The 27958-nt window shown below is 53.8% G+C and overlaps 1 protein-coding gene across 1 annotated transcript; it reads right to left on the bottom strand.

The window, feature by feature from the left end:
* Positions 1-28: 28 nt before the first annotated feature.
* On the bottom strand, positions 29-27613 carry MNT (MAX network transcriptional repressor). The gene is made up of 6 exons (XM_056506741.1): positions 27469-27613; positions 18574-19126; positions 16380-16421; positions 15593-15704; positions 2874-3066; positions 29-1341 (listed from the first exon to the last, which is right to left on the bottom strand). Exons 1-6 carry the CDS (start codon positions 27539-27541, stop codon positions 644-646), a joined length of 1671 nt encoding a protein of 556 aa, XP_056362716.1. The 5' UTR covers positions 27542-27613; the 3' UTR covers positions 29-643.
* Positions 27614-27958: the final 345 nt, after the last annotated feature.

The raw sequence follows: 27958 nt of genomic DNA, 5'->3' as shown, positions 1-27958 counted from the left end.
TTTATAAAATGGCAACAAATCAAGTCTGTTTGTGTATTCTTTTTCCTTTTATTAGACAGGACAGAGAATTTCCTTAAAATGCCATAACAAGTCACAGTGATTTTAGATGGTTTTTGAAATGTAGTAATACCTTTAACATGGTTTGACTCATGGTTTGTTGTTGGGTTGTTTTTTTTTTTTTTTGTCACTGTACTCTGGTCCACCAAACCATCTATCTTAAAGTTTCTTGTTTAGAGAGGACACTGTCTTCTTCCTCCAAAAATGAATTTTGTCTCATAATCCTGCAAAATAATCAACCTTACAAAAGGCCTTCAAATGTTATATTTATATATATATGTATATACATATATATACACACACATACACACATATATATAAATATAGACTTCTATGATTTTTTTTCCCATTCTATGCAATGTCTCAATAAAGAGATCAGCAATTTTTATTCTACAAAGAAGCAACACATAAGAGGGCAAAATGAAATTCTTAAGAACATCATATCCATAGTTCACTCATTACACGTAAAAGGAAAGACAATCACCATGGAGAAGTGTCTCTGCAGTCCGTGGTGAGCTGCGGGCGGGGCAGCCCGGCCCCGCGCCCCGGGGCTGGAATGTAGGAGTTTGCTCAGGCGAGGCGGCCCCTAGGCCAGCTTGAGCGTGCTGACCGGGAAGGAGGGCATGGTCACCATAGTCACGGGGTTCAGCACCGTCTGCCCCACCAGCTGCGGGTGATGCACCACCTGGCCCACGGCCGGCTTGGCCACCACGGGCTGGCCCAGCGCGGCCGTGCCGTTGACGGGCTGGTGCGAGAGCGTGTGGGCGATGTGGCTCACCACGGGCTGGCTCACGGCCACGGGCTGCGGGTACAGCGGCAGCTGCGGGCCCAGCTGCGCCATGTGGTTGAGGGCGGCCGGGTGCACAGTGATGTGGCCGATGGGCTGGGCGGGGCTCAGCTGCACGGGGCTGGACGTGGAAGGTGCGATGTGAGCGATGTGCTTGGTCTGCGGGCCCTGGATGACGTGGTTGACAGTCTGGATGACCGAGGCGTGGGTGGTGGCCGTGTGGGCGATAACAGTCGATTGCACGGTGGAGGCCGCCACGAGGTGAGTCTGTGCGGGGACGATGGCCTGCGGCGGGACCAGGGCCTGTGTCTGCAGGGAGGGCTGGGCGTGGGGCTTCTGCTGGAGGGACACGTGAGGGGGCAGCACCGCGGGCAGGGGGGCGGCAGCGCTGGGGGGGACGGCTTTCAGCAGCTCCGGGTGCTGCCGCTGGCTGAGTTTTGGTAACGAGTTCACTGGCCTGTCATCTTCCATATCTTCGTCCATGTTGTCTTCACCCTCTGGAAAACACCGAAGGGAGAAACTCCCATAAAAAAACAAGCAGAGCGCGAACTGGACCAACGAGCCTCCCTAAAAGGCAGCACCAGCAGGAGAGACGTGCAGGAGGTGTCCCTGAGCTACAGGCTGGTGGCACAATGGCATGGCACACCACAATGGCACAATGGCACACCACAATGGCACAATGGCACAACGGCACGGCCCTCTCCTCCCTGCCTGTGGGCCAAGGACCCGGAGCCAGGCAGGTGTGACAGCTCAAAGACACAGCTAGAGCAGGGTGCTCCCAACAGACTGAGGCCTCACTGGGCAGGCACAGGGAGCACCGTGAGCAGAGGCTGACAGAAAGCACATGGCTGAGCTGTTCTGGGCTGAAGTGGGCTCCTTCTGGGAAGAGCAAGAGGGTTTCCTTTCCTGGCCACTTGTTCCACTGACTGGCACCAATCCTGCTCCCAGAGCAGGAAGGAAATAGCCATGGAGAAACATGGCAGCAAGTCTCTTACTGGTTATGGAAAATGGACTCTTGTCCTGTCCAGGAACCAAGGAAGCAAAACAGGAACATACTAGCCCTGAGATGAGGAAGACAAGCCCAGCACCCTGCACTGCCTGTTCTAGTGCCAGCCATGCAGCAAAGGATAAAAATCTCCGAAGAGACAGAAGCAGCAGGGAAGACACCTCTCCTTCACAAGCTCTGGGCAGCAGCAGCTAGATGTGGTCACTTTTGGCAGAGGCCACTGCAGAGGGAACAGCTGGCACTTCCAAGACAAAGCACTGCTGCTCCCAACTTCCATCAGACTACACCTGCAGCCTGCTCCCACCATCTGAGGTGATGAGCCTGAACAAACTGAGGTTCTCCCTTCCCAGAACCGGCTGTATCATCTTCCTGGCATGGCAAGAGCAAATGCCGATGGGAGGAACTGCTGTGAGTGATTATGCACTGCTACAGCCTCCATGTCTCTGGAAAGCTCCACGTCCACAGACTGCCTACTCTTCCTGCTGCAGAGCCCTGGTGTGGAGAGAAGCATGCAGTCTGTCTCACAGGAACTTCTCACTGGAACTGCACGTCAGTTAGTGTCATTCCATCTTCACTGTGAATCCTCAAGCAACGTGAGGGCTCATTAAGGGGTTCAAATGCTCTGGTGATCCTTCCTGTACCAAATCCTTCCTCTATATGTGCTGAACCCTCCCACATCCACACGAATACACTAGGATGCCCACTTCCAAGGAGCAGGGCTGCAGAGCTGTGCAAGAACAAAGCTGAGTTTGGAGAGCAGGGATTTATCTCCACAACGAGGTTGGATGTGCAAACCTGCACTTTGTACCTACCTGACACTGATGCACAAGTTTCAGTTTACTTCACATGAGCAGCAGTGTGTTGTTAACACCATCAATGACATCATTATAAACACTCCAAAACCTTTTACTTTATTCTGAACGCAGAGAAACCCTGACCCTGCTCAGTGTCCCCACCACCCTACTGTAACTGTGTCAGTGACCTTCCTGATGATCATGGGAAAAAGAGAACAGCTATGGGTACCTGATGCTGTCGAGGTAGATGCCTGGTCATCCTCTGGCTGGACTGTCTGTCGGATAATTCTGTCAATCTCCAAGACATCCATCCACTGGCTCAGCTCGTTTTTCAGGTCTGCCAGCCGCTGCTGGGTAGCGATCTTCTCTCTGGCCAGCCGCTCCATCTCGTGCTCGTATTCCTTCTCCTTCCTCTTCAAAGTCTGAAGTCGGAGAAAAGGAGATATAAGAGAAAAAAGATGAGAACAATCTATACTAATCTGGTCACTCCCATGTCCACAGCTCATTATTTTATATTGCCAGTTATGCTGGTTAAAATGTGGTCAGCTGTATTTACACCCGCCAAATTCGGGCAGAAGGGGAAGGACAAGAGCTGGCACAGAAAGCATTGCTCTAGTTGAAGGCTCTCTGCTTTCTGAGGGAAAACTGGTAAGCCCCCAAAACTGAAGTGCTTAGAAGGAAAGAAAAAGCCCAAGTACTGATGAGGTTCTGTGCAACCAGGCCACAGCAAGAGCTCCTGGCCTAGGGGAGATGGTGGATGGTAGAACCCCTGCACCAAGGGGAAACCCATGGGTCCAACAGGAAGGAAAGGTGTATCCACTGCACAGTCACAGACCTGGTCCCCCAGCCCAGGGCCACACTTACTATATATGCATAAAAGAGACAAAATTAGGTGAAATCTTACTGTAAAACCACATACAGACTCTCCATTTTCTGAAGTTAAGTTCCACCACTGAGAATTTAAATCCCACACACACTTCTGAAAATACCAGCCACATGGAACCCACACGGGTGATCCTATTCCCTCACTGCTGGCAAGCACTGAGCTCAGAAGCAAACCCCACACCTGGCAGAGGACCAGGCTTCATGGTCTGCTTAACACATCTCTTTAATTCTGTCTCAGGTTCCCCAGGATGAGTACAGTCAGAGCCTGACCTCCCTAGTTCTGTCAGTGCTGTAGCTCAGGTTTGCTGGGAAGGACCTTAAAGCCTGCTCAGCCAGCCTTTAATGCAGCCTAAGGCAACAGAGATTAGGGCAGCTCCTGCTGCTACCTTTGTCCTGGCAGTAACAATAAAGGAAGTATTTTAAAAGCACCAAACTATGTGTGTTAGCAGGGCACAACCACTGCAGGTACGTCAATGGAGACAGTTCCTCTCCCTCCAGACCAGCTAAAAGCTCCTCAAAACAGAAGGTTTTCAGGCAAAGGAGGCAGCCCTTCTCTCCTGCTGCTCTTCCAGCCAAACCAGGCAGCAGACAGGCCAACACCACAACCCCACAGTTCAGTCCTGGGCAAGCCCAGCAGACCTGCAGACCACTGCAGGGAGGTGGCAGCAAGGGAGGATGGGGACTCCTGGAATCCTCCTGGCTCTGCACCAGCCCTGACCTGTAGCCCAGAGATTCCCACGTGGCTGAGGGCCAAATCCACAGGCTAGTTTTAAAGTCTCTTTCCTACAGAGTGCAGCCAAAGCATTTTGCCTGACCCACCAAAGTCATGTACTCTGATCCCCTTGCACAGGGGTGTGGGTGGGACACAGAGTGATGGAGGGGAAGGTGAGGGTGACGAGGAAGGTGCCCCTGGATCAGGTTTAAACACACATGTGACTTGTCTGAATGTCCTCCCCTCGCTGTGCCATCAGGAAAGAGGCAAGCAGAAGTGAGGCTGAGGCTGAACTGCTGCTCAAACAGGAGCTGAGCCCCTCTGCAGCAGCTCCCCAGAGCTGCTCTCCAGGCAGGCACTGGAGGACAGAGCAGCAGCAGCAGCAGCTCTCGGGAGGAGCAGTGTGAAATCCCGCAGCGGGCACAGCACACGCATATTCAAACAGAGCTGCCTTCATTCCCTGCTGTGAGAGGAGACTCCCAGCACCAAGTATGAGCAGGGCAGCTGGTAATTAGTTACAAACTTTTAATTACTGGGAAGGCAGGCAAATCCTCAGCAAGTAGCAGGAGTGTCCCAGCCAAGGGAGCAGGGAGTTCAGTGTGTCACTCTGCAGGCACTGCAGGGCTCTGGGAGTGGCACAGCTCCAAGGCCAGCCCCAAGGCTCTGCCTCCCCCACTGCCAGCAGTCCAGGCAGCCCCTGGCTGGTTCTGCACCTCCTCCAGGGCTGGGCACTGTCCAAGGGAAGCTGCTGGGGAGGCTGGAGCAGCAGATGGGCTGAGGCACTGGTAATCCTTCAAAACCTATTCTGGGATGCAATTCACTGCAGCTCACTTGGTAAAGACAATCTCCAGGCTGAGCTGCCCTGGCCTAATGAACTGGGTGGGATTAACTGGAGCCCTGTTCCCTCTCTCTGAGCTCCCCTCTGAGCACTGCCCCACTGTCTGCAGGTACTGGGAGTGTGCCCTGCACTGGGAACAGCCCTGGCCCCACAGCAGAAAGGAGCACTCATGAGGGACAGGGAGCAGGGACCCTCCTGCCCTTGTTCCTGCCACCAGGGCTGGAGCAGCCACACATCTCCCCCTGTGCCCTCTGGCCTGGCACTGGCACCCCGGGGCACGCAGCTCTCTGGCATCCACCTCCTGACGGATTATTTTCTGCAAATCATCCTGCCCACATCATGTGCCAGGATTTCCCGTCAGTCAACAGAAAATCCACAGTGACAGCCAAGCCTGAGTCATTGGGACTGTGGTCACTGACCTGCCCCTGCACATCAGAACCTTCAGACACCCACTGACCCCAGCATGTTTTTCTACAGCAGGAGTTTCTGTCAGCACTACCACTGAGCCCGGCCCATCCCAGACTGCTCTCTGCAAGACAGACCCTCCTTCTTACGTCTGTGTCTCCATCACTGTAGCATTTCCTTTTTCCCTGTTAAGCAATTGGGAACCCTGGTTGCCCAGGCAACTGTTACACTGCAGTGTGAGGAACCTACACAAGCTACGACTTCAGAACTCTCTCATTTTTTGCACTTAAAAAAAATTCCACATGAGCATCACTTAAAGAACAGACCCTGGCCCTGCCAAGGGGGAAGCTGAGTTACCCCCACAAAAACAATTAAAAAACAAAAACAAAAATCATGGATTTCCTCATACTCTTGTGAACACATCCATGGCTTTTGATGCTTGGGAAGTTTTGATAATCAACTGCTGTCTAGTGAAAACAGAGGATGTTCCACCCTGAACACTCTCAACTGAGAGAGCCTTTGCAGCACAGCAAGGGCCTGACCCTGCCCTGCCAGGCACCACTGCACAGGCACAGCAGGGGCTGCTCCACGGGCAGGTGGGAGCAGTGACAAGGGCACTGGTGAGTGCCTTCATCTTCTATCTAAATGCCAGCAACCAAATTAAAATCCACATGTGGGTTTGCTTTTGCTCCCCTAGAGTATCTGACTGTCCTCCTGCACCTGTCAGCTCCTTGGCAGCCATTACCCACCTGGGTTATTGAAGTGAGACCAGACAACTGCAGTGACAGCAAAGGCCTGACACAGCTCCAGTGGTAACTCTTCCCCACCTTGTGCCCACTACCCTGGCTGTTTTGGAGCCACTATTTGGTCCTTGTGTGCATCTCCCTGTCATTATTTGGTAACCAGACCATTGCAGGTGTGCAAAACCAGCACACCATACACCAACTCCTGCTCTCCTTGTGTAGCAACAGTCATTTGTCACTCCAAAGAATTTTCCATTTTATAGCTGTCTGCAATTCAACTGCTCACTCTCAAGTCTCTCACAAGACTGGAAATAATGCCCCAACGCCTTCCCTGTGCCTGCCACAGGAATGCTGCTGGCATTAGTGAGGTTTAAAGGCCTCATTACACAGCTCCCCTCATAAACTTTTTATTAGCAGTTTAAAAACACACTTTCAATTATGAGTTTTTCCAAAGCACATTTCAGGTCCTTCCTTCTCTTACATGGCATTTGCTGATTGAAAATACCTCATCAATGAGCAATCAGGAGAGTGATTTGCAATTCTGAGTCAGATTCTTTAACTCTGCTCTGAGGATTAGAGCTGGTGCCACAGAGTGGGACATGTTGAGCTGGGGGGTCCTGAGCTGCCACTGACCTGCAGGACCTGCAGCACAGACCAGACCAGCTGGGCAGGCTCCCCACTGCTGCACAGAGCTTTGATTCCTATGTAATAGAAAAAACCCTACATCCTAATAAGAATTTTTCTTGCTGGGACTGCCATGGTGCAGGAGATTCAGAGCAGGAGCAAGAATCCACCAGCCTGACTCCAAAAATGTTCCAGCCAGGACCAGAGGAGTGCTGAGGAACAAGCTGTCCCCACAGAGCCCGAGATGGAACCCAAACAGCCCCAGCTGCCAAAACCAGACTGGCCAAGGCACCACACTCACCTGTAGGATCTGGGGGTTTCCATCACTTGTATCAATTCTGGGCACTCCTACCTGGAACGGCGCTGAGGTTCTACGTTCCTCAGCTGGCAGGAGCTGGTGTTCACAGCTCAGCACCCACCCCAGCTGGCCCCGAGCAGGGCCTGCAGGCTGGGGAGGTGGAGCCAGCCCTGCCAGCAGCAGGGCAGTGTCCCCAGGCAGGGTGCACCCACGGGTGACAGCGCCCAGCTGCCCTGCCCACCCTGCTCCTGCCGAGGGATGCTCCAGCCCCACTGCAGGAGCAGCCAACCCCGGCTGGTTGCCACGGGAACCACAGCCACGGTTTCCATGGCAACTGCTCCATTCTGCGGCGCTGAGATCCGATGCCGGATGTGCCAGCCTGGCACCGCCGGCACCGAAACACAGAACACGGGGCACGATGGTCACACCGGCCACGGCCACACTGCCACCAGCCACGGCCAGCCTGCCACCAGCCACGGCCACCCATGGCCACAGTGCCACCAGCCACACTGCCACCAGCCACGGCCACAGTGCCACACTGCCACCAGCCACGGCCAGCCACGGCCACACTGCCACCAGCCACGGCCACCCACCGCCACGGCCACACTGCCACCAGCCACGGCCAGCCACGGTCACACTGCCACCAGCCACAGCCACACTGCCACCAGCCACGGCCACAGCACCACACTGCCACCAGCCATGGCCACACTGCCACCAGCCACGGCCACAGCGCCACACTGCCACCAGCCACGGCCACACTGCCACCAGCCACACTGCCACCAGCCACACTGCCACCAGCCACGGCCACACTGCCACCAGCCATGGCCAGCCACGGCCACAGCACCACACTGCCACCAGCCACGGCGCCACACTGCCACCAGCCACGGCCACCCACTGCCACCAGCCACGGCCACCCACGGCCACACTGCCACCAGCCACACTGTCACCAGCCACGGCCACACTGCCACCAGCCACACTGTCACCAGCCACGGCCACAGCGCCACCAGCCACGGCCACAGCTCCACACTGCCACCAGCAACAATGCCACAGTCACCAGCCACACTGCCACCAGCCACGGCCACCCACTGCCACACCCTCTGCTCAGCACAGCACCGCAGCCTCACCTCCCCAGACATGGCAGAAACCACAGCAGCTTGGCCCAAAGCCCTCAGACACTGACAGCCCGTGCTCAGCACCGGGGAAACGGGGCGAGGGGACAGCCTGAGTGCAAATGGGGGGAGGCACAGGACAAGGAATTCAGGCTCCCAGTGCTCCTGCCCCAGCTTCAGCCTCCCAAGATCTCAACCTTCACACCAGGACCAAAGCCAAAGCCTGCAAGGTGAGCCAGGGACTGTCCCTCGCTGCCCATGAGTGTGACCCCTGCACCAGCAGCCAGGCCATGGTGCTCACCAGCAGCCTCTGACCCAGCTCTGCCACAAGGACAGCAGCCAAGGAGTGCTGCTGTGTCCTGGAAGGGGACCTCACCCTGGGGCAGGCACAGGGACATGAGGGAAGGAGCCTGTCCTCCCTGCACAGCCTGCACCCAATTTTTGGCAGGTCCAGCAGGGTGAGCACCACACACCTCTGCTCACCTGGCTGCAAGGCTGGGGATGAACTTCTAGACAGAAATAGTTCCCAGAATAGGAAATCTGCCTGGAGCAGAGCAATCACAGAAAATGAGACCATGCATTGGTATTTACATTTATCATTTCACACTGATAACTGCACTTCAGGCTCCTGATAAAAAAGACATCAGGCCATAATCTGTGATCAAAACCAGGGCTGGAACGTGGCTGTTTGCACTGACCTGTCAGAGCCAGCCTCCTGAAGCACCACACTCTGGACAAAGTACAAACAGTCACTGGGGCAGAGGGGAGGAACAATCCAAATCAGGAAGACAAAAAATAAATTCAGAAAAAAACAATGAACAAACAAGCAAATATAACAACAAAAACCCAAAAACAAAACAAAAAAGGTAGCAACCAACTGGAACCCACAGTTCAACAAAGCAGGGAAAAGCAGAGCCATCCCCAGGCCCCATGCTGGCAGCCACCAGGTAAGCAGATCTAGTTTAACTCCTTGATATGACTCCCAAGGACACAAGAAATTCAATTTGAAAATAACTCAAGTATGACTTGCAACCATTTGGTGTTAAATTTGGTCATGTCTTTTGCTTTTCATATTTTTATTTTTTTTAACCAGTCTCTGTTGTTCAGGAAACAAATGAGACATTTCTAATGATTCCAGATGCCCCAAAGACCCTGAAATACTGTGGTGTGTTTGTTACTTAGACAATTATCCCAAACAAATTAAAATAAGGAAAGTAAAACTTGAGAATTTTTAATTTCAAATTTAATTCTGCAGCACCTAAATTTTAAAAAAACCAGAATGAAAAAGAATTGTGGGAAATATGCTTTTTTTAAGTGTCATCATTTTCTGTAAACAGAAATAAAACATGCTGCATCTCAAGAAGGGATTATTATTATTATTATTACATTTTATTTTATTTTTATTATTTATTATTAACGACACGACTTCTGGATGTAGGACCCCAAAGCTCTTCCCAAGCCCTTGTGATGACAAAGGATGCTGCAGGGACAGCAGCTCCAGAGGGCAAGAGACAGGTTTATGCCTTGGAGCCACAGGCAGAGCTGTCTGCCAGGGACAAGGAGGAGATTTCTGAGCAGACACATTATCCCTACATCACTTGCTGCAGTGCAGCTGCTGCAGGAGCCAAGGCAGAGTTTTGGATGGGCGCAGCCCTCCCTCTGTTCCGACACTGTGGCTCAGCCAGCAGGCACAAGGCACAGGTGAGCTGCACACCTGAAGGGACCCTGTGCAGGGAGCAGGAAGTGAGGGCTGCTCCTGGCAGAGGACAGCTCCCAAAACACAGTCCTGGCAGGTGATGGCACCCCAGGAGCCCAGGGCTCAGAGGCACAGCACGGCAGCAGGTCCCAGGTCCTGGTGACTCAGAGGATGGTGCCATCCTCCCACACCACCTCTCCTTCCTGTTTCCCCATCATCTAAGGAGGTCAGTGCCAGTAACTCACACCCCAGCAGCTCCACCCACGGCCCACAGAGCAGATCTGGGTCAGCAGAGGATTTCTCTCCATGGCCTCCCCCAGTGCAGGGCCAGGGGGGCAGTGGGAGGACACAAAATGCAGCTGTCAAACACTGACTGCAGCACCTGTGTGAGGCCACGAGGCAGAGCTGTGCCTGCTGCAAAGCCCTGTGTGTGCTGAGGGGCTGGGGCTGCACTGCTGCTGGGCCATGGCACCCACACTGCCACTGCTGCTCACCCAGCCTGGCCCAGGGCCTTGCTTCTGGCTTTTGTTCAGGGCTTTTGCAGTGTTTTAAAGGCAGGCAGCTCCTGAAATGTCACACATGAATTAGAGCCCATGCAAGCTGTAATTATCACTGCTCTCGTTAGGGCCCATGTGCATCTCCCCTCCCATGCCAGCTCTGGCAGCAGGTGGCAACCAGAACAAGCAGCAGCCCCCAAACACAGCAGCATTCCCAAACCCTGTGCTGCAATCCACTTACAGGCTGGTTTGGTTTTTACAACCCTGAGTGCTTCAAACTACTACTTAAATGACAGCAGTGGAACAGGTGTGGATTCTCTGACAATTACAGACACATTGACAGATTTACAATTCCATTCATCCTTTCCAAACTCTCATGTACAAGTAAAGAGTGAGATATTAAAAAAAAAAATAAAAATCACCATCCCTCTTGTCAATGGTTAAGAAACAGCTTCCAATCACTCAACAAGGTCCAAATGCTGGACATTTTTAATCACTTTTATGTGACATGTTTTGTGGCCAATCCTGCAAATAAAAAAGCCCTGATGGCTCCCTGGATGAGCTGCCTGCAAACAGGTCCTGCTGCAGCCGGAGGAACAGCAGGGAATTAAACACTGTGTTTTTGAAGGTCTTATTTCTCATCACTTTCTGAAATCTACAGATAACACCACGTTGCATGACCGTAGCCTATGGATGCAGGAGGCCTTCATTACTGGCACTGAGATTCAGGCTAATTAGGCAAGATAGAATCAGTGGATCAGGTCAGGCAAACAACGTGAAGCAGCACAGCCTGGCACCTGAACACTGCTCACATGAGGGAGGCACAGCACTGATACACCTGACTCTTACTAGACAAGTTTTACAGAAGGAGTATACTCACCTCATAGCTGGCACAGAATAAAAAATACCAGTTACAGCCACCCTTGTCAAGGTGGGGAACTGAACAGGATTCAGCAGCACGGTTTGGTTTATGCATTTTGATCAATAACCCAGTCACAGTGCCTGAATGTAAATGAGTGCTGGTCTTTAACCACAATCACAGTCAAACTGTGGGTTTGTGTCTGCAGTCCAGCACCTCCCTGCACCAGGATCTGGCATGACTGCAGAGCCCTCTGCACCATCAACACCCAAATCCCAAAGCAAGCACTGCTATGGCACCCAAAAATCCACTGGTCTTGTTCTGAGCCTCTGCACATAGACAGGGATGGATGATTGTGCTCAGGCTCCAATGAAGGGACTGATAAATAAAACAAACTAAAAGACAAAGGATAAAGGACAATGTAAAACCAGTATCTGGTCTGTTCACATGTCCACAAGGTCAGCTTCAAAAGGGCCTCACGAAGGACTTTTACCTGCACTACTTTGGATAGTACTTTGGATTCATTCTACCCTGAAGGGAGTCAAATCCATTGATTATTTATTGGCATGAATTGGAAACTATATATTTCTTAGGTGCACAACTCTTACTTCAGGCAGTTTGAGAAGCCAAGGGAGATGAGGTGAGGATAAACAACTTACACATCATAAATGACTGGCAGTACTGGTGAGCACAGGTAACTCACAAGGAAACTTCACCCTTCCTGTCCCTTTCCAAGGTAACAGCGACAAACTGGCCATACTGTGAATCCTCAGTTCAGCACAGTTATGTTTTGTCTCTAATGCCACAAGCAGGGCTGCCAGCAGTGGGATCACAGCAGTGCCTTGCTTCCACTCCTTCCAAACACTTCTGCTCTTTGCCTTTTGCATGCCCCTGGGAAGCTGCAATCTCAGCTGCATCTCAGGTTTTGAAAGCACATTGTTATTTAGTCAGCTTTTCAACTGTACTGGGGAAACTGGCCAAGGAGCAGGACCTGCAGCACAACCCAAGACTGACGGGTTGGGCTGGGCTGTGTGCCAGCTGTCCCAGTGTCACCTGGTGAGCAAATCACCTGGATGTTATCTGACACTAAAAGTACAATAGAAAACACTCCCTGAAACTGGAGGGTGTTCAGGGGCCACAGTGACAGGCACAGTTTGAGAACACAAAGTAGCAGTCCTGCTTTAGGGCTCCAGTTAGCTTGTAAAGATGGTTCCAGTTCCTAGGGGAAAAGCCAGCCCAGCAGCACAGGCCATGAGCCATGTCTGACACGGGCCACGCTCCCCACTGCCCCTTCCTGGCACGGGCAGGGCCACAGGGGCTCCGGGGACAGGCCTGTCCCTGCCTGGGGACACTGCCCTGCAGGACAGAGGGGCTCTGGGGGGACAGGCCTGTCCCTGCCTGGGGACACTGCCCTGCAGGACAGAGAGGCTCTGGGGGACAGGCCTGTCCCTGCTTGGGGACACTGCCCTGCAGCAAGCCAGGGACAGGGCTCTGCTCTCTCACAGCAAACAGCATTTTATTCTCACTCTGTTTTTTTCCACGTTGCTCCATGCCTCTTACAAACTTGCCAGAGGTCTCCAGGTTTTCTCTCAGGCTCTGCAGGCAGGGAAGTGAAGAACAGAGCTGGGGTGGCCCATGTAACAAACAGCCTTGGCTGGAGTGCGTGCTGGGTCTGGACACCCTCCTGCCCAGAGCCACAGCACAACAGCCCACACTGCCTCCAGCTGAATCACCAGCTAAAGGGATTATTAACTTCCAGCTGCGCTGGGCCCCATTTCCTTTGTGCAACTGTGTGCTTAATTGCAAATTCTAATTTACTGTTGCAGAGCACAAGCCCAGGTCCCAGGATAAATTAAAATGACAGCTCTATGGGAAGTTTGGAATTTAACTTTCTAACTTATCTGATTTGATGCAGATACAAATATTTAAATCCAGCCAAGGAAACAACAGCCTGTTTCTAAGAAGTTCCAGCTGGGAAGGGGGGAAAGAAGGATTTAGTAGGAAGAGAGGATGCAACAATCAATGCACTGTCACAGTGCCTGCAGGAGCAGAACGGCCGCTGTGCACAGCTCTGGCCAGCACCGTGCTCCTCCTCTGTGAGGCTATCTGGGTTTGAGTTTTTTGGGCTTTTTTTCCCTTTAGTGAAAAACTACTTTGCTATTCTGAGAGTAAGAGCTTTTACTTTTAAATCTCTTTTGTACAATTGCCCTGTTCTCTTTTCAAGGGAAACACTGAGCTTGGCACATGATCAGCAGCCATCCCCACACTGATAGATATTAGTTTTGTTGAAACAGAGCAAACCAAAATTCAAGCTGCAATAAAAAAAAATTAAAAGACGATTTTTGTTTCTGAGTGCTGAAATTTCAAATCCGATTTCTAATAATCTCGTTTTTTTTCAGACAAATGCGCAGTGCTCAAGTTTTTAGCACAGCCAAACGCTGTGACTGAGTCACAGCCCCACGGCTGTGGCGCTGCCAAGGAAAGCAGCGCTCGGGATCCTCGGGAGAGTCCCCGAGCAGCTGCCAGCGAGGATGAGGAGGAGCCGCGGTGAGGAGGTTACACAACGTCACAGCCCTGCCTGGCACAGCCGCGGGGCAGCGAGCCAGCCCTGGGTCAGAGCCAGCCCGCAGCTGCCCAGGGCACCCCGCCACGCCAGCCAGCCCTTGTGCTCGCCACGTGCTCCCCGCACACGTGGGGCGGCCGCTGCTACGGCCCGAGGTCACCGTGACCTTCTCTGCCTCGCCAGGGGCGTGTCCGGCTGCAGGCCGGCCGACCGACCGACAGGATGGACAGCATGGACAGAGGCTGACAGCATGGACAGGCACGGACAGGCGGCTGCCCGACAGCATGGACAGACGGCTGACCGACAGCATGGACAGGCACGGACAGGCATGGACAGGCATGGACAGACAGCTGACTGACAGCATGGACAGACGGCTGACCGACAGCATGGACAGACGGCTGACCGACAGCATGGACAGGCACGGACAGGCATGGACAGGCGGCTGACCAACAGCATGGACAGACGGCTGACCAACAGCATGGACAGGCACAGACAGGCATGGACAGGCATGGACAGCATGGACAGACGGCTGACAGTATGGACAGGCACGGACAGGCATGGACAGACGGCTGACCAACAGCATGGACAGGCACGGACAGGCATGGACAAACGGCTGACCAACAGCATGGACAGGCACGGACAGGCATGGACAGACGGCTGACCAACAGCATGGACAGCATGGACAGGCACGGACAGACAGCTGACCGACAGCACAGACAGGCGGCTGACCAACCTGCTCTGACCAATGGACAGCATGGACAGGCATGGACACCCATGGACAGGCGGCTGACCGACTGCATGGACAGGCATGGACAGCACGGACAGGCGGCTGACTGACAGCATGGACAGGTGGCTGACCAACCTGCTCTGAGCAATGGACAGCCATGGACAGGCAGTCCTGACCCACAGACAGCCAGCTGGCCAGTCCCAGCCCAGGACTGCACACCCCAGATGGTCATCAGAGAAGTTCCCACCACAAACTACAACATCAGCCTGCCAAAATCCAAAGAAAGGTTCGGATCTTCTCTAATGCCCATAACACTTCGATGCAACAACACCACCAAAAAACACTTTTTGGAGCAACATAAAGTGGTTTGGTACAGTCAGAATTTGCCTGACCAAAGGCTCTCTATTTGTACTATAAATGCAGCAACTTTTCCAGTTTTCAGATGAATTTTAATTGCATTATATACTACTGATTTCACATTCACAGGGGACATCTACAACAACTTTTTTTGTGCTACTATTAATACTTTCACAAACATTAAACAAACAACCACTAACACTTATTTCCCTCCAGCTACAAACACAACTGATTTTTACCTGCGCTTTCTCTGAGATTCACTCCTGGTGGTGCCCCAGCCACCTACAGCTCATGCTGTGACCTCAGATTCCAGGCTTTCCTTGCCTCCAAGCAAATGACTTGTACTCACACATCCATCTCATCAAAATTTTGAGACATACCATATCTTTACAGAAATCTGTCTTTTGGTTAAGCAAACAGAAAACCTCCCCAAACCATACATATTCAAATTCCCCTAAGCCTAAAAGGAGCAATTGAAGTTTTCTCAGCCTGGATCTCTCAGACCACCTGAACTGCCTGCTCCCTGCCACCACCACTGCTGCTAAGGATGATTTGTGGTTAATATGGAACCTCTAGAAGGGGAGTTTCTCTCCCCTTTCCTCTGCCCAGCCCAGCCCCACGAGCGCTGCACGTACCTGGATGTATCGCAAGGCACTCCTGAGGACGCTGAGGTTTGAGGTCTTCTTGTCATCCACGTTGGGGATGTTGCGCTTCAATGTCTCAAAGCACTCTTTCAAATGTGCACGTCTAAAGAAAGCACAGGTGGGTCGTGAGCTGCCAGGAGACACACCAGAAAGCAATTCCACCAGAGGGGAGAGCTTAATGGGGCCTTAATCCAGCAAAGCACCTACACCTGTGCATAGCAGCCCCCAGCACAGCATGCTCCTGGCTGAGCCAGATCACCCCAGCAGAGATGTGCCTGGGTTCTATCCCAGCTTTGTTAGGAACACTGGCAGCCTTAAATTAAATATCTCATCTCACTGTGCTGGTGCTTTCGCTGTCACCATACTTCCAATTTAGCTAGTCAGGCTTGTAAGAGTCTTGGGCCAGAAACTGATGTTTATTTTGTATTCACACTGTATACTGACCCCTGATTTGGGGTATTTTACTGCTTTTAAATCAAAAGAGAGTCACACTGTTATGCACTGTTATTGCTTTGCAGGACTGGGATGGTTGGGATGCAGTGGTGCAGTTAGACAGAACATATTGGGAAGCTAGAAATGCAGAACTGAGCTATATGAAAGCCAAGCAATACTGTAAGATTCAATAAAAGTCACTAAAAATTTTATTTAGGTTATCTGTTTAAAAACAAGCAAGCAAGCAAAAACCCGCCAAAGCCAAACAAATATTGACAGACAACAGGCCAAACAAAAGGAGGGGAATTAAAATTAAAAAAACCCAAACCCCTGGCTTTCTACGCACCTGTTCTTCTCCAATTTATTATGTACTTCCCTGGTCCCAACCCTGTAACCCAAACAGAACAAAGATCAGCTCAGTGTCAGGTTGAAAACTCCTGCCTTGCACCTGTGCCTGCAACAGTGTCTGTATGTCAACATGCAAATGCAGCAGAGGTGTTCAGATAGCACTGGTTTATTGATATTTACTGATATTATTATATTTACTGATATTTCTGCCTGTACTCTTTCAAGATAAACTCCATACTTTACATGTGCATCAGATGAACTAAGCACTGTGCACATAATGCACAGAAGATACAAGCAGGTGCAATGTGTGTGTATATATGCAGCATGGCTACTACCAACAATGGGGAAAGACAAAGTATGAATTTTAAGCATTTGTACAGACCCAGAGAGCCCAGATTCTGCCCTGGTTCCGATCTATGCCTACACTCCAGTGGGACAAGGTTTGGGCAGTTTCATGTTCACGTGTATGGGACTGGGCAGACACTTCCAGCTGCTTTGGGCTCTCACTGTGCGTGAAACAACACAGCTGAGGACAAACATGGAATGAAGCAACACAGGAATTCTCCAGTCACTGCTCAAGGGAAAACCAGAGCGAGATTCTGGCTTTGGGGTTTGAGTCCACCCACTCTCTGAATCAGAGGAATATTTTTAGGAAAAACCAAACAAATACATGTTATCTCAGTTTTTCAGCTACAGCAGGGATAAGGTACATGAGCAGATGTGGAGATTTCAGGTATCTTTCATGCACTGTGCAAAGTAATTATCTGCCTTTGACCGAAAATACAGGACATTGACGTAATCATACTTAATAAATTGTCACAAATATTTGACAGTATTTTCCCATGAAACATTCACAGGCGGAAAAAGACATCTTTCCTGTGCTTATGGAGCAATTCTGGGGGATGCAGTGGTGATGCTGTGCTCCACACTGTCACCACAGCCCCCCACCTCCCAGGGGCAAAGCTCAGCCTGTCACAGCACAGCAGCAGTTTGTGGGGGCACCTGCAGCCACCCCTGGGCAGACAAACCTGAGCAGCTTGCCCTGGTACCCCGTGCTGGCACAACCCTCCTCCCCAGCTCCCTGAACCCACACCACGCCAGTGACAGGGTCTGTTGATCGTGCACAGGCTGACAGACCCTTCCTGCAGCAGACAGGCTCTGGAGATCCCAATCTTCTTAGAGGAATTACACTGGCATTTTACTGAAGCCTTTATCTTCACAAACTCCTGTCTGCATTCCTTTCACTGTTTCTTTCTATGCATTTTGGGATTGCTATAACCCAATGGACACTATGAACCTTTTTTCTGTCCACTATACATCTCCTCCAGCCCCCATAGGACTCGCACACCATCTCCAACTGCCAAAAGACATCCCCCTGCTGTGGCAGCCAGCAGAACAGTCAGAGGGCCAGACAGCACAGCCAGCAGGGAAGACTGAACAGATCCAGGTCACTTATGCTGCAGGAAAAATGAGGGGCCAAAGGAAACAGGTAAAACTGCTGCAAAGAAGGGAATGGTTTGTTCTCCCAGTCCACAAGCAGTAATACCAGACTCCCTATTGGGACACTGTGGTCTGGAAACAACCACCTACAGAGAAGGCAGGGTCTCCACCAGCCAAAGTCCTTAAGAAGGAGCCAGACAAGCGTGAAACTGGAGCAACATCAGAGCCACAAGTCCTTTCAAAGGGTGAGGGCAGACTAAATAGCCTTCAGCCCCTTCCAGCTGCAAGATTCTGAGCATGCAGGAGGCCTTCAGCACTTACAGCACTGAGAAACTGGAACAGCAACTAAGGTGATCTCTGTCCTCAGAATAACATCTCCCAGATCCCATTCCAGTTTTCAAGAAAGCTCCCAGAAGCAGCAGTGCACTTTGATTTCCCTGACCAGTACAAGCAGAGATCTTATGCCAAACATAACACGAGATGCCTCTTGAGATCAGACAGGCAGGGCTGGGACTTGCTTCCTGACACACTTCTGGCCTGGAAAAAAATCCTTATACAGAATTTTACAGTGTGGAGTGAGGGAGGAAAATAAAAACCCACCAAGCTAAAAAAGCCTGCTCTCAGCAATTCAAAGACATTAAACATCGCCAGGTCTCGGTATTTCTGATCTGCCAACACTCTGCACAAGCAGGAGCCGCTCCAGAGAGCTCAGCTCTGCCTGGTCCCTGCACACACACCCACAGAGCACTCACCCTCCAATTCTCTTCTTGAGCTCGATGGGTTTCATGTCGTCGGCCGGCGCCAGCTTCAGCGCGCCGAGGGGCGCGGGCGCAGCCGGGTGCTGCAGCGGCTGCAGGGGCTGCGGCACCACATGGTGCTGGGAGATGGCCAGCACGGGCGCTGCGTAGTGCTGCAGCTGCTTGGGGCTGCCCGCCGGGGGGCTCGCGGCCTTCCCGTCCGGCAGCGGCGGCCGCTGGATCACAGGGGCCACCGAGGGCGCTTCCTTGGGGACGCTGGCAGTGCTGGCCAGGGGCTGGTGGCGCTGCACCAGCGGCGGCGACAGCGCGGCCTGGGCCGCCTGCTGCGGGGAGCTGCTGACCACTGGGATGGGGATGACGGAGATGGGAGCTGCCAGCGGCGGGGGCGGCAGGGGCACCGGGCCCGGCGGGGAGATGGGCACCAGCACTTCGCTCCGCGGCTCCTCGGGGGACACGGCGCTGTTGGCCCGGGGCACGCTGGCCTTGCCCGCCTTCTTCTGCTCCTGCTCCCTCTCCAGGCACAGCTTCTCATGCTTCTCATTCTCCTCTGAAAGAGAAACACGCACAGTGAGCAATGGTGCTTCCCTGGGCGCAGCCTACAACCAGCACTGGGCACGATAAAACACCCTTGAGTTAAAATACTCAGGGTTTTACACTATCCTGAGTAAATCCCAGCCCAGTGGACACTGCACTGATACTAACACATCAGGGCACCTCTTTACTGCTGTGGATTTTAATCAAGCTCTTAAACTTGGCTTAGATGTGTGGATGTCCCTATATGTTTTTAGAACACCAGACAAAGTAAATGAAATCTGTGTGGCCCGACTAGCAAAATAAACCTCATCAAACGCAATCCAGGACTCTGGCTTTAATTGCATGAACATGGCACAAACAAAATTTATTTATACAAGTCCTGTGGCGCCAGTGGCCCTGGCATCTAGACATTGCGCAGCCTTAATCAAATATCTCCAAACCCACCATCCATGAGGCTCCTGACAACCCCTGAGGAGCTGCAACACAGAGTGGTGCAGCAGCCTCTTCACAGTAAGATACAAACATTTGGAAAATAAAACCTTATTTTATCAAGGGAGGGATTAGGGGAAAGATGTGAACAACTGAATGCTCTGTCTTATATAGTCACCATATCAGGTAATTCAGGGGAAGCTCTAAGGAACATCCCAACAGAGCCTCTCCCAGGAGAAGCTTGGGCTCAACTGAAACACTGAAGTCAGAATGCATATTTAGGAAATTAAGAGCATGTATATGGCCACCTGGAACTGCCAGGTTATGTTCAAACTCCCAGTGATCTTCAAGAGTTCAGAAACTACAGAGAGCAACAAAGGGAACAGAACTCTTATTCCTGATTCTGAATGCCCTTTGGTACGTGTGCCCGTACAGCAACACCAGCCCAGACTCAGCCAACACAATTTCCTGAAGTTCAGCTGCAGCAACAGCCCAAACACCCCCCAAACTCCCCTAGGAGCACACGAGCCAGGTAAAGCAGCCAACGAGGTCAACACTGTCCTGAACCCACACCTGCAGAAACCAGGCTCTGCATTGAGCTCTAGCACCAGGGCTGCAGCCCCAGCCTCTGAGCCTGCAGCACTCACAAAAGCACCACATGCAATTCTGGCATCAGGAAGGAGTTCACATCCACACTGCACTCTTCCCAGAGCTGCCCGAGACTCAACCCCAAAGTCTTCATTCAACTTCTGCAGCACAGGTAGGGAGTGAGTGAGCAAAAGATCTGACTTACTCCAAACAGGAGGGAGGCTGCTTAAGCAGCAGCTGAGCCTTAAAGCTGCATTTCTCTGTATTTTCTCAAAATATTTCAGAGTATTATCAACAGTTCCTTAAAGAAAGAAGCGAAGCGGCACAGGATGGCAAAAGCCCCAGCAGGAATCCCCTGATGCAAACACAAATCTCAGCTACCAACAATTTTGGAGTGGCTCAGCTGAACTGTGTTAATAACTAATAAAGAAAACCCTTTGTCTGCAGATCTTTTGCTGCACTTTGCTGCTGGTCGGCAGCCAGAGCCCAGGCAATGGCCCTGGCACAAGGTGTGTGAGGAAAGGCAGCCCAGGGAGCTGCTGACTCACGGTGCTCCCGAGCCTGGGGACAGCCAGGCACACACCTGACACTGCCACTGCTGCCACCAGAGCTCACAGTGCAGGGACCGAGAGCAGGGAGCAGCAGAGGAGCCATGAATGGGCAGTGCTGGGGCTGGGGAGGACAGCAGGACCTGCCCAGAGGTGACAGGGCCACAGCAGAGCAGAGCACCCAGGCAGGACAGCCAAAACCTGCACAGCCCAGAGCGAGCAGGAGCTGCTGTGGAACTCCTACAACCAGCAACACTCGTGGGCAAGGGGCAGAACAGGGAGGGAAGGTTAAAGCAGGCATTACTGACAAGTGCTTATGAAAACGTCTCTGGAAGCAGGTGAAGCCCTTGGGCTGCTCACAACCTGCCAGCAAGGCCTTTGGTGGTGTTCCCTTGAGCTAAAGAGTTTATTTCGAGGACTTTTTTTTTAGCCAAAATCTAACACTGAAGAGCCACTTCTAACACTGAAGAGGCCTCTTGGGTCTGACCTACCCACAGCAAAGGACTGGAGGGGCCTGAGCCATCTCTTTGGGCAGAAACCCTTGCACAGGGTGCTCAAGATCTATCTCCTGCTCGCTTTGCACTCACACCCTGCACACAAACCACAGACACCCCTTGAAGAAAGCCCCCCCCAAACTCTACGTTTTCCCATATGAAGGAAGCTCACCCATGTTTGGTCACAGACACAGTTCAAGGATGGATGATCAGCATGCTGAGTGCTCAGACACACGCAAGGTTCATTCCTTGAGGCACACTCAGCACAGGAACTCCTGCAAGCCCACACACGAGGCTCAGGGCACCCCTTGGACAAGAGGATAGCTGAATCTAAAGCTATCAAAATTATGTGTAATTTCCACTACTTCACACTCTTACCAAGGGGACTGAGGACAGAACAAACCATGGGAGTGAGCCAGTCCTGAGAACCCCCAGGGGGTCTGAACCAAGCATGAGGAGTCCTGGAATCCCAACCTGCCCACACCACTCTGCTTGCCAGCAGGTTCACATGGTGAGAGCAGGCAGCTCCTGGCCATGCCACCCAGGCAGTGACAGCAACACTGGCAGCAATGGGACAGAACAGCAAATCCTGTGCTGGGAGCACACACAAACAGGGTCAGCACCCAGCCCAGTGGCCTGGTGCTATTTTAGGGCCTCGATGGCCCAGGAGCAGACAGCACCAAGCACTCTTTGTTACCTAATAATCTGGTGTGTTTAAATATATCCGTTGCTTCTGCCTGCCCTGGAAATGGCACCCATCTGTCACAGCAGTGCTGCCGTGCCAGCAGGGAGCAGCGGGCAGGGCCCCTCGTGCCCTCGGGCCAGCAGCGTGGGCTGCAGCAGCCAGGGCACGCCCGGGCCTCTGGCACTGCAGGAGCAGCCCTAGGGGATGGCAGTGCCCCTGAATGCTGCTGCCCTGCACTAGGGACACTCTCAGTACCAAGAGTTCATTGAGGGCGTGTGCCTTTGCACAGCCAAGCATCCTAACTCTGCGTGTGCTCACTGGAGAACATCTCTAACTCCAGCAACAGTCAGGCAGTTCTGTGCTGTCATTTTCTGAATGGTCTGAAATGTTTTTCTGAATCATTCAACGCTTCTGGGAGCTTCTCCTGCATGTCCTGAACTGCTCCAGCCCTGGGTGTCACTCACACTGGATACACAGCGGTGTCACCGCAGGAGTGGCTCCAGGTTCCTACCAGCAAAGAGCTGGGTACACACGAGTCTCCAGGTATTTACTACTCCCAAGGCTGCCCTGGAGGGGGACACTCATGCCAAGAGGAAGGGCAGGCTGGAGCCTGGAGGCTGATTTCTGTTTCTGCAGGTCCCTGGCTCTACAGGGGAGAAGCAGGAAGGGGGAGATAAGAACAGTCAGCAGAACTGGAGCCCAGCAAAGCTCAGCATCAGCCAAGCAAGCTCTGAGTCACAGCAAATGCTGCTGACACCAGAGGCTGCAGCACACAGCCACAGGCACTTCCAGACCCAGGACCAAGCTTGCAGGACTGAGAGCCCTCTGAAATCAGGACCCTTTTCCTCACCCCCTCTGAATTTTGGTTGACAGCAGCACAAGCCCCACTTTCCTCTCCCATCTTAGCTTAAACTGCACAGTTTGGTGGCCACCCCTTGGCAGTGCTGTTTCTTCACCAGTAACACAGCAGACCAAGACATGGCAGTGCTTCCCAAAGCCCCCTGAGCCCCTGGCCATGCCCTCAGAGTGGAGCTGGCTCCTGGTGACACCTCCCCAGGGCCACCCACCCTCCTGCTCCCAGTGCTGTGCTCAGACTGCAGCCTGACACAAACAGCCCCATGTCCTCTCCTCACATACTCTGTGTTACCAACACCTCAAACACCGACCAAACTGTGTTTTAGGAGCACACTGTTCACAAAAGATCCTGAAGTGCTTCACAATTAGAACTCAGGAGCTCGTAATACACTCCAGAGGAGCAGGAGCTAAGCCAGCCTGCCTGGGGCTGGTTTCAGGGGTTCAGAGACCCCTACCCCAGCTGACACTCTCCCTGCTGAGTGACCTTGCTGCACTGCCACTGCTGTCACACACTCACACCCCATCTGCACACCGGTCACCATTCACTGCTAACCACTACAATACTCAGATCTCCACTTTCTCAGCCAGAGGATGATGACACCTTTATGTGATGTCTCTAAAGGCAAAGGAAAATCATGTGAACTACTCCTCCTTAGCACCAACCAGTACAGACCATCAGTGAAACCAGTGACCTCGATATGCAAACATGAAATCAATTAAGAGAAATGAAAAGGTGATCCTCTTGCCTGATAAAATCTAGGGAGCACAATACACTTTATTAGTGCTTTATGAAGACACATGGTTTACAAGGAAGCATTTACTTTCAACAAAACCACCTCAGCTTCTGGAACACAGCAGGGGAACACCCTCAAGAAATCCTGAAGTAGTTCATCTCCCGAGCCCCAAAGAAGAATCAACAATACCTAAATAAATACCTGGCAGACATTTCTAAAAACAGCTTCTCCAGTCTAACGATAATTTACACTGTGCTTTAATAAGCTATTCCAGTGCTTAAATGAAACCCTGCATCAGCTCTAGAGTAATTTTAGCTGCATTTTAGTTGCAACTAACTCTTTGTGGACAGAAGAAGAAAGAAGTAAAGGGTGAGGATTTAGCAGCACTAGAAAGGAAAACAGATCAAGACTGTCAAAAAAATAAAGCCATCATGGAGAGCCTCGTGTACAGAAAGTCCAGGACCATGGTGTCCCCAGGATGCCGAGCGTGCCCTGTCAGGGCTGCAGCACCGCAGGATGGACAACCCTGCTGTTCCCTTCTGGGGCGTTTGGGATCAAGCGCAGGACAGCACTGGCTCTGACAGGCCATGGGCACCAATGCCACATGCTGACTCTGCTGCCCCATCCAGGGGCTTCCCAGCCAAGGAGGTGAGCTGTCCTACACAAGATGGGCCTGTGCTTTTCCACCAGGCATCGGTGTTTTTAAGAGACAGGGAGACAAAATAATGCACTCTGATAAAAAGCATGTGTGTGTGTGCTACACAGCCAGCACAGTATGTGTGTATTACACAGCCCAGCAGAGTGTGTGTGTGTTACACTGCCCAGCACAGTGTGTTTTACACAGCCACAGCCAGCTCAGTGTGTTACACAGCCAGCTCACACGTGCTCATGTGTTACACGGCCAGCACAGTGTGTGTGTGTGTTACACTGCCAGCACAGTGTGTGTGTGTGTTACACTGCCAGCACAGTGTGTGTGTTACACTGTCAGCACAGAGTGTGTTTTACACTGCCAGCACAACATGTTACACTGCCAGCACAGTGTGTTACACAGCCAGCTCACACGTGCTCGTGTGTTACACGGCCAGCAAGGGAGCACAGACAGGTGAAATGAGTTCAGTGAGTCATGGCAAAACTGGATCTGGCAGATAACAGCCTGCCTGTTAGGTAAGCATGTTTGCTCCAGGTAACATTCCTCGATCCTGTGATGAGAACAAGGGCTCACTGCTGCACCATCATCCCAGGGCTGCGCCAGCGGTTGTTTCCACAGGGTGTACATTCTAGCCAGCTTTCTTCTCAAGGAAATGAATGGCAATGCACAGTTCACCCTCTAGAACCCCTTCTCCACACTTGAGAAAGAGAGAAGAATCAAGGGTAGCTGCCCATCAAAACAGGGAGTCACCACCATTACCTGAACTGGCTGCACCAAGGCAGTTATCCCTGCAATCCCATGACAAAGTCTAATTGTCAGAAAAAGCATGGCACTATGGCACTGCTGCCCTCAGAACTGCAGAGCAGCTCTCCTGCACCTGGGAAGCCTCTGGAAATAAACTCACACTGTGTTGGGAGGTGCTTTAACCACCCCCCAAAGAATCCAGGTGGGTGTGCTGCCTGCAGCAGCCAGCGTGACCAAGGCCACACGGCCCCGGAGACGCTCAGGACCTGTGTGTGCACCCTGGTGAGACCGAGGCCAGCGGCGGCCAGAAAGCCCCACAAGGTTTCTGGAGATGCATCCCAACGCTCCAGTGACGAGATCTGCTGAAAGACAACAGTGAGAGACCACACTGAGCACAGCACTGAGCACAGCAGGGAGCACAGCACCGGGCCACTGCCCCGCCACGCACGCTGGCTCTGAGCAGGCTCTCCTCCTCACCCACTGGCACAGGGAAGGTGGCACCCCAGCCAAAGGAAACTTTTCTGGCCACCACACGCCATTATCACTCCCAGGCAGTTAAGCGTGCCCAAATGGCAGGTAGGTGAGATGGGAAAGCCCAGAACTGTGCTCGCTGCGGGGTCACTGCCTGTGCTGGCACCACTGGGGAAAGAAGTGGTGTGAATGAACTGTGCAGCATCGAGAGAAGCAAACAAGCTGGACAGTCACAGACGAGTATCTGTGGGAAAAACCCTAAGAAAACAAGTATCAGTTACTTGCAATTATAAAGAAATTTGTTTTTCTTAGATCATGAAATATTCTTGGATTAACCTAAATTCAAAGAAATCAGCACCCTCTAACCCAAGTCAAATGTCTCTGGAGCTTGCACATAACAGACAGAGAAAGGACCCCAGGCTATGGGTTCGTGCCCATGTAAATGAATGTTTACATGCCTGGGAGGCACATGTTTACAACAAGAGGGTTACAACAGCAGGCACTGCTGTCAGCTGCAGATCCAGCAGCCCTCAGATGAGTTCAGTATATATTTTTTAATGCTGTTCCCAAAATGGATTGATTTCCAGGCCATACTGGGCGCCTGGAGTTCCACAGTGTAACTGGGGGTATAACAAAGACCATAACACTTTTCAGAACACAAGATTTCAAGTGGGAGGAGAGGAAGAAGGCAAGGCAAGGAAGCCAAGACAGTCTTACTGTTCTTACTCATTACTCCCCAGTCTTTCCCAGCTGTTCCTGCTCTGCCCTTCCCTGACATCTTCCTGCCACCCAAAGGTCACTGCGAGGCGCCTCCCTCCCGTGCCACAGCCTTCCTGGTGTTCACACTTCCCTGAAGTGGCCACGTTTGCACTGAGGCTGGTCCTGCAGGCAGCCCAGCCCGCAGGTGACTGTGCAGGTGTCTGTGCAGGTGACGGTGCCTCCAGCAGCACCCAGAGCAGCTCCAGCCTGCAGCAGGCTTTGTGTAACACCACGTCCCCACACAGCCCTGTGAGCTGCTCCTGGAGCTGGGAAACCTGCAGCATGTCTTGTCTCGGCTGTGTTACCCTGCTCAGCAGTAGCTCCCGCCTCAGAACTTGTCCAGCACAAGGCAGGTCCCTCTTACTCCCCTGTGACCCAGACAAGCCTTGGCTTGTCGGAGCTGCTCACGAGATGCTCCCAGGGTGTGGGGTAGTGCGGGGCAGTGCGGGGCAGTGGAAGTTCTCCCCCAGCAGCAGCAGAAGGGGAGCCCCGGGTGTTTCACTGCTGCACCGTGGGCACGGCCGCCACCTGTGACCCGGAGCCGATATCGGCACAGGGACAGTTACGGCTTGGGAAGCAGCCCCGGAGCTGTCAGCGGGCGGCCCCTGCCATCTCCAAAGCCCGGGGTGTGCTCCGGGCCCGGGAATCCTCCGGCCTCGCGCGGCCCCTCATCCCCGCATCCCCCGTCTGCTGCGTGACTCATCACCGACACAATGGGCGGCGGCACAAAGCGCCGCTGCCGCCGCTCCGCCCGATCCCCGCGCCGGGGCCGCCGCGGGAGCGGGGCGGGCGCCGCGGTGCTGCAGCCAGGCGAGGGCGGCTGTTCCGCCGCGCCCGGCGCTGCCCCCGGGGCACGGCTGGCCGCTCCCGGAGCGCCGGGGCCGCCGCAGCGGCGGAGCGGCAGAGCGGCGCGGGGCGCGGGCGGTGCGGGCGCGGGCGCGGGCGGGGGGCGGCTCCCGGCGGGCGGCACCGCGGGGATCCCGGGCCCTCCCGCGCCCCGGGCGGGTCCCGCGGCCCCCGAGCGGCAGCGGGGCGGGCCCGCGCGCACGTGGTGGCGGGCGGGGCCGAGCGAGTGACGCGCCAGGCCCCGCCCTCCCGCCGGCCGGGGACACGCAGCGCGCGGGGCGGGGGCGGCGGCGCCCCCGGCGGGAGCGGGGCCCGGCCGGGGCAGGGGCAGCCCCGCCCGCGCGGAGCCGCCGCCGCGCTGCCCCGAATCCCCCCCGTGCCCTGACACCGCCCCGCCCGTCCCGAGCGTCCCCGGGCCGGATCTCGCCGGCAGCGCAAAGCCCGCCCCGGTGCCCCCCCGCCCCAGCGCTCCCCGGGGGCAGTGCCCGTGCCGTCCCGGCCGGCCGCGGCTGTCAGGCACGGCCCCGTGAGGCGCGGGCGGACGGTCACTCACCACGTGCGGTCTGCTGCTGCTGCGCCTGCCACTCCAGGAACCGCGCCGCCTCCAGCAGCGTCTCGATGCTCATGGCGCGGGCCCGGCCGACGCCGCCGCCGCCGCCGCCCGGAGCGCGGGCCCGCCCCGCCCGCGCCGCCCCGGGCTCGCCCCGCCGGCCGCAGCGCTGGCGACAAGATGGCGGGTGGCAACAGAAACACAACAGGCGGGCGCTGGCGCGGCCCCGCTACTACGCGGCGGGCGGCGCCAAGACGCGGAGTGGATCGCCGGGCGCCGCCCGGACGGGACGGGGCGCGGCGGGCCGCGGCGGGCGGCCCGTCCGGGGACGCGCGGGCACTGCCCCGCAGCGCCGCCGGCTGCTCGGAGCGGGAGCGGCCCGGCCCGGCCCCGGGGCGGCCGGTGAGGCGCCAGACGCGGCGGCGGCCGGTCCGGTCCGGCGGCGGCGCGATCCGGGCGCCGCGTTTTGCGGGCGGCGCTCCCCCCGCAGTGC

This window comes from Oenanthe melanoleuca, chromosome 19, assembly GCF_029582105.1.
Source record: "Oenanthe melanoleuca isolate GR-GAL-2019-014 chromosome 19, OMel1.0, whole genome shotgun sequence".
NCBI lineage: Eukaryota > Metazoa > Chordata > Aves > Passeriformes > Muscicapidae > Oenanthe > Oenanthe melanoleuca.
This window is presented reverse-complemented; position numbering and strand designations above follow the sequence as displayed.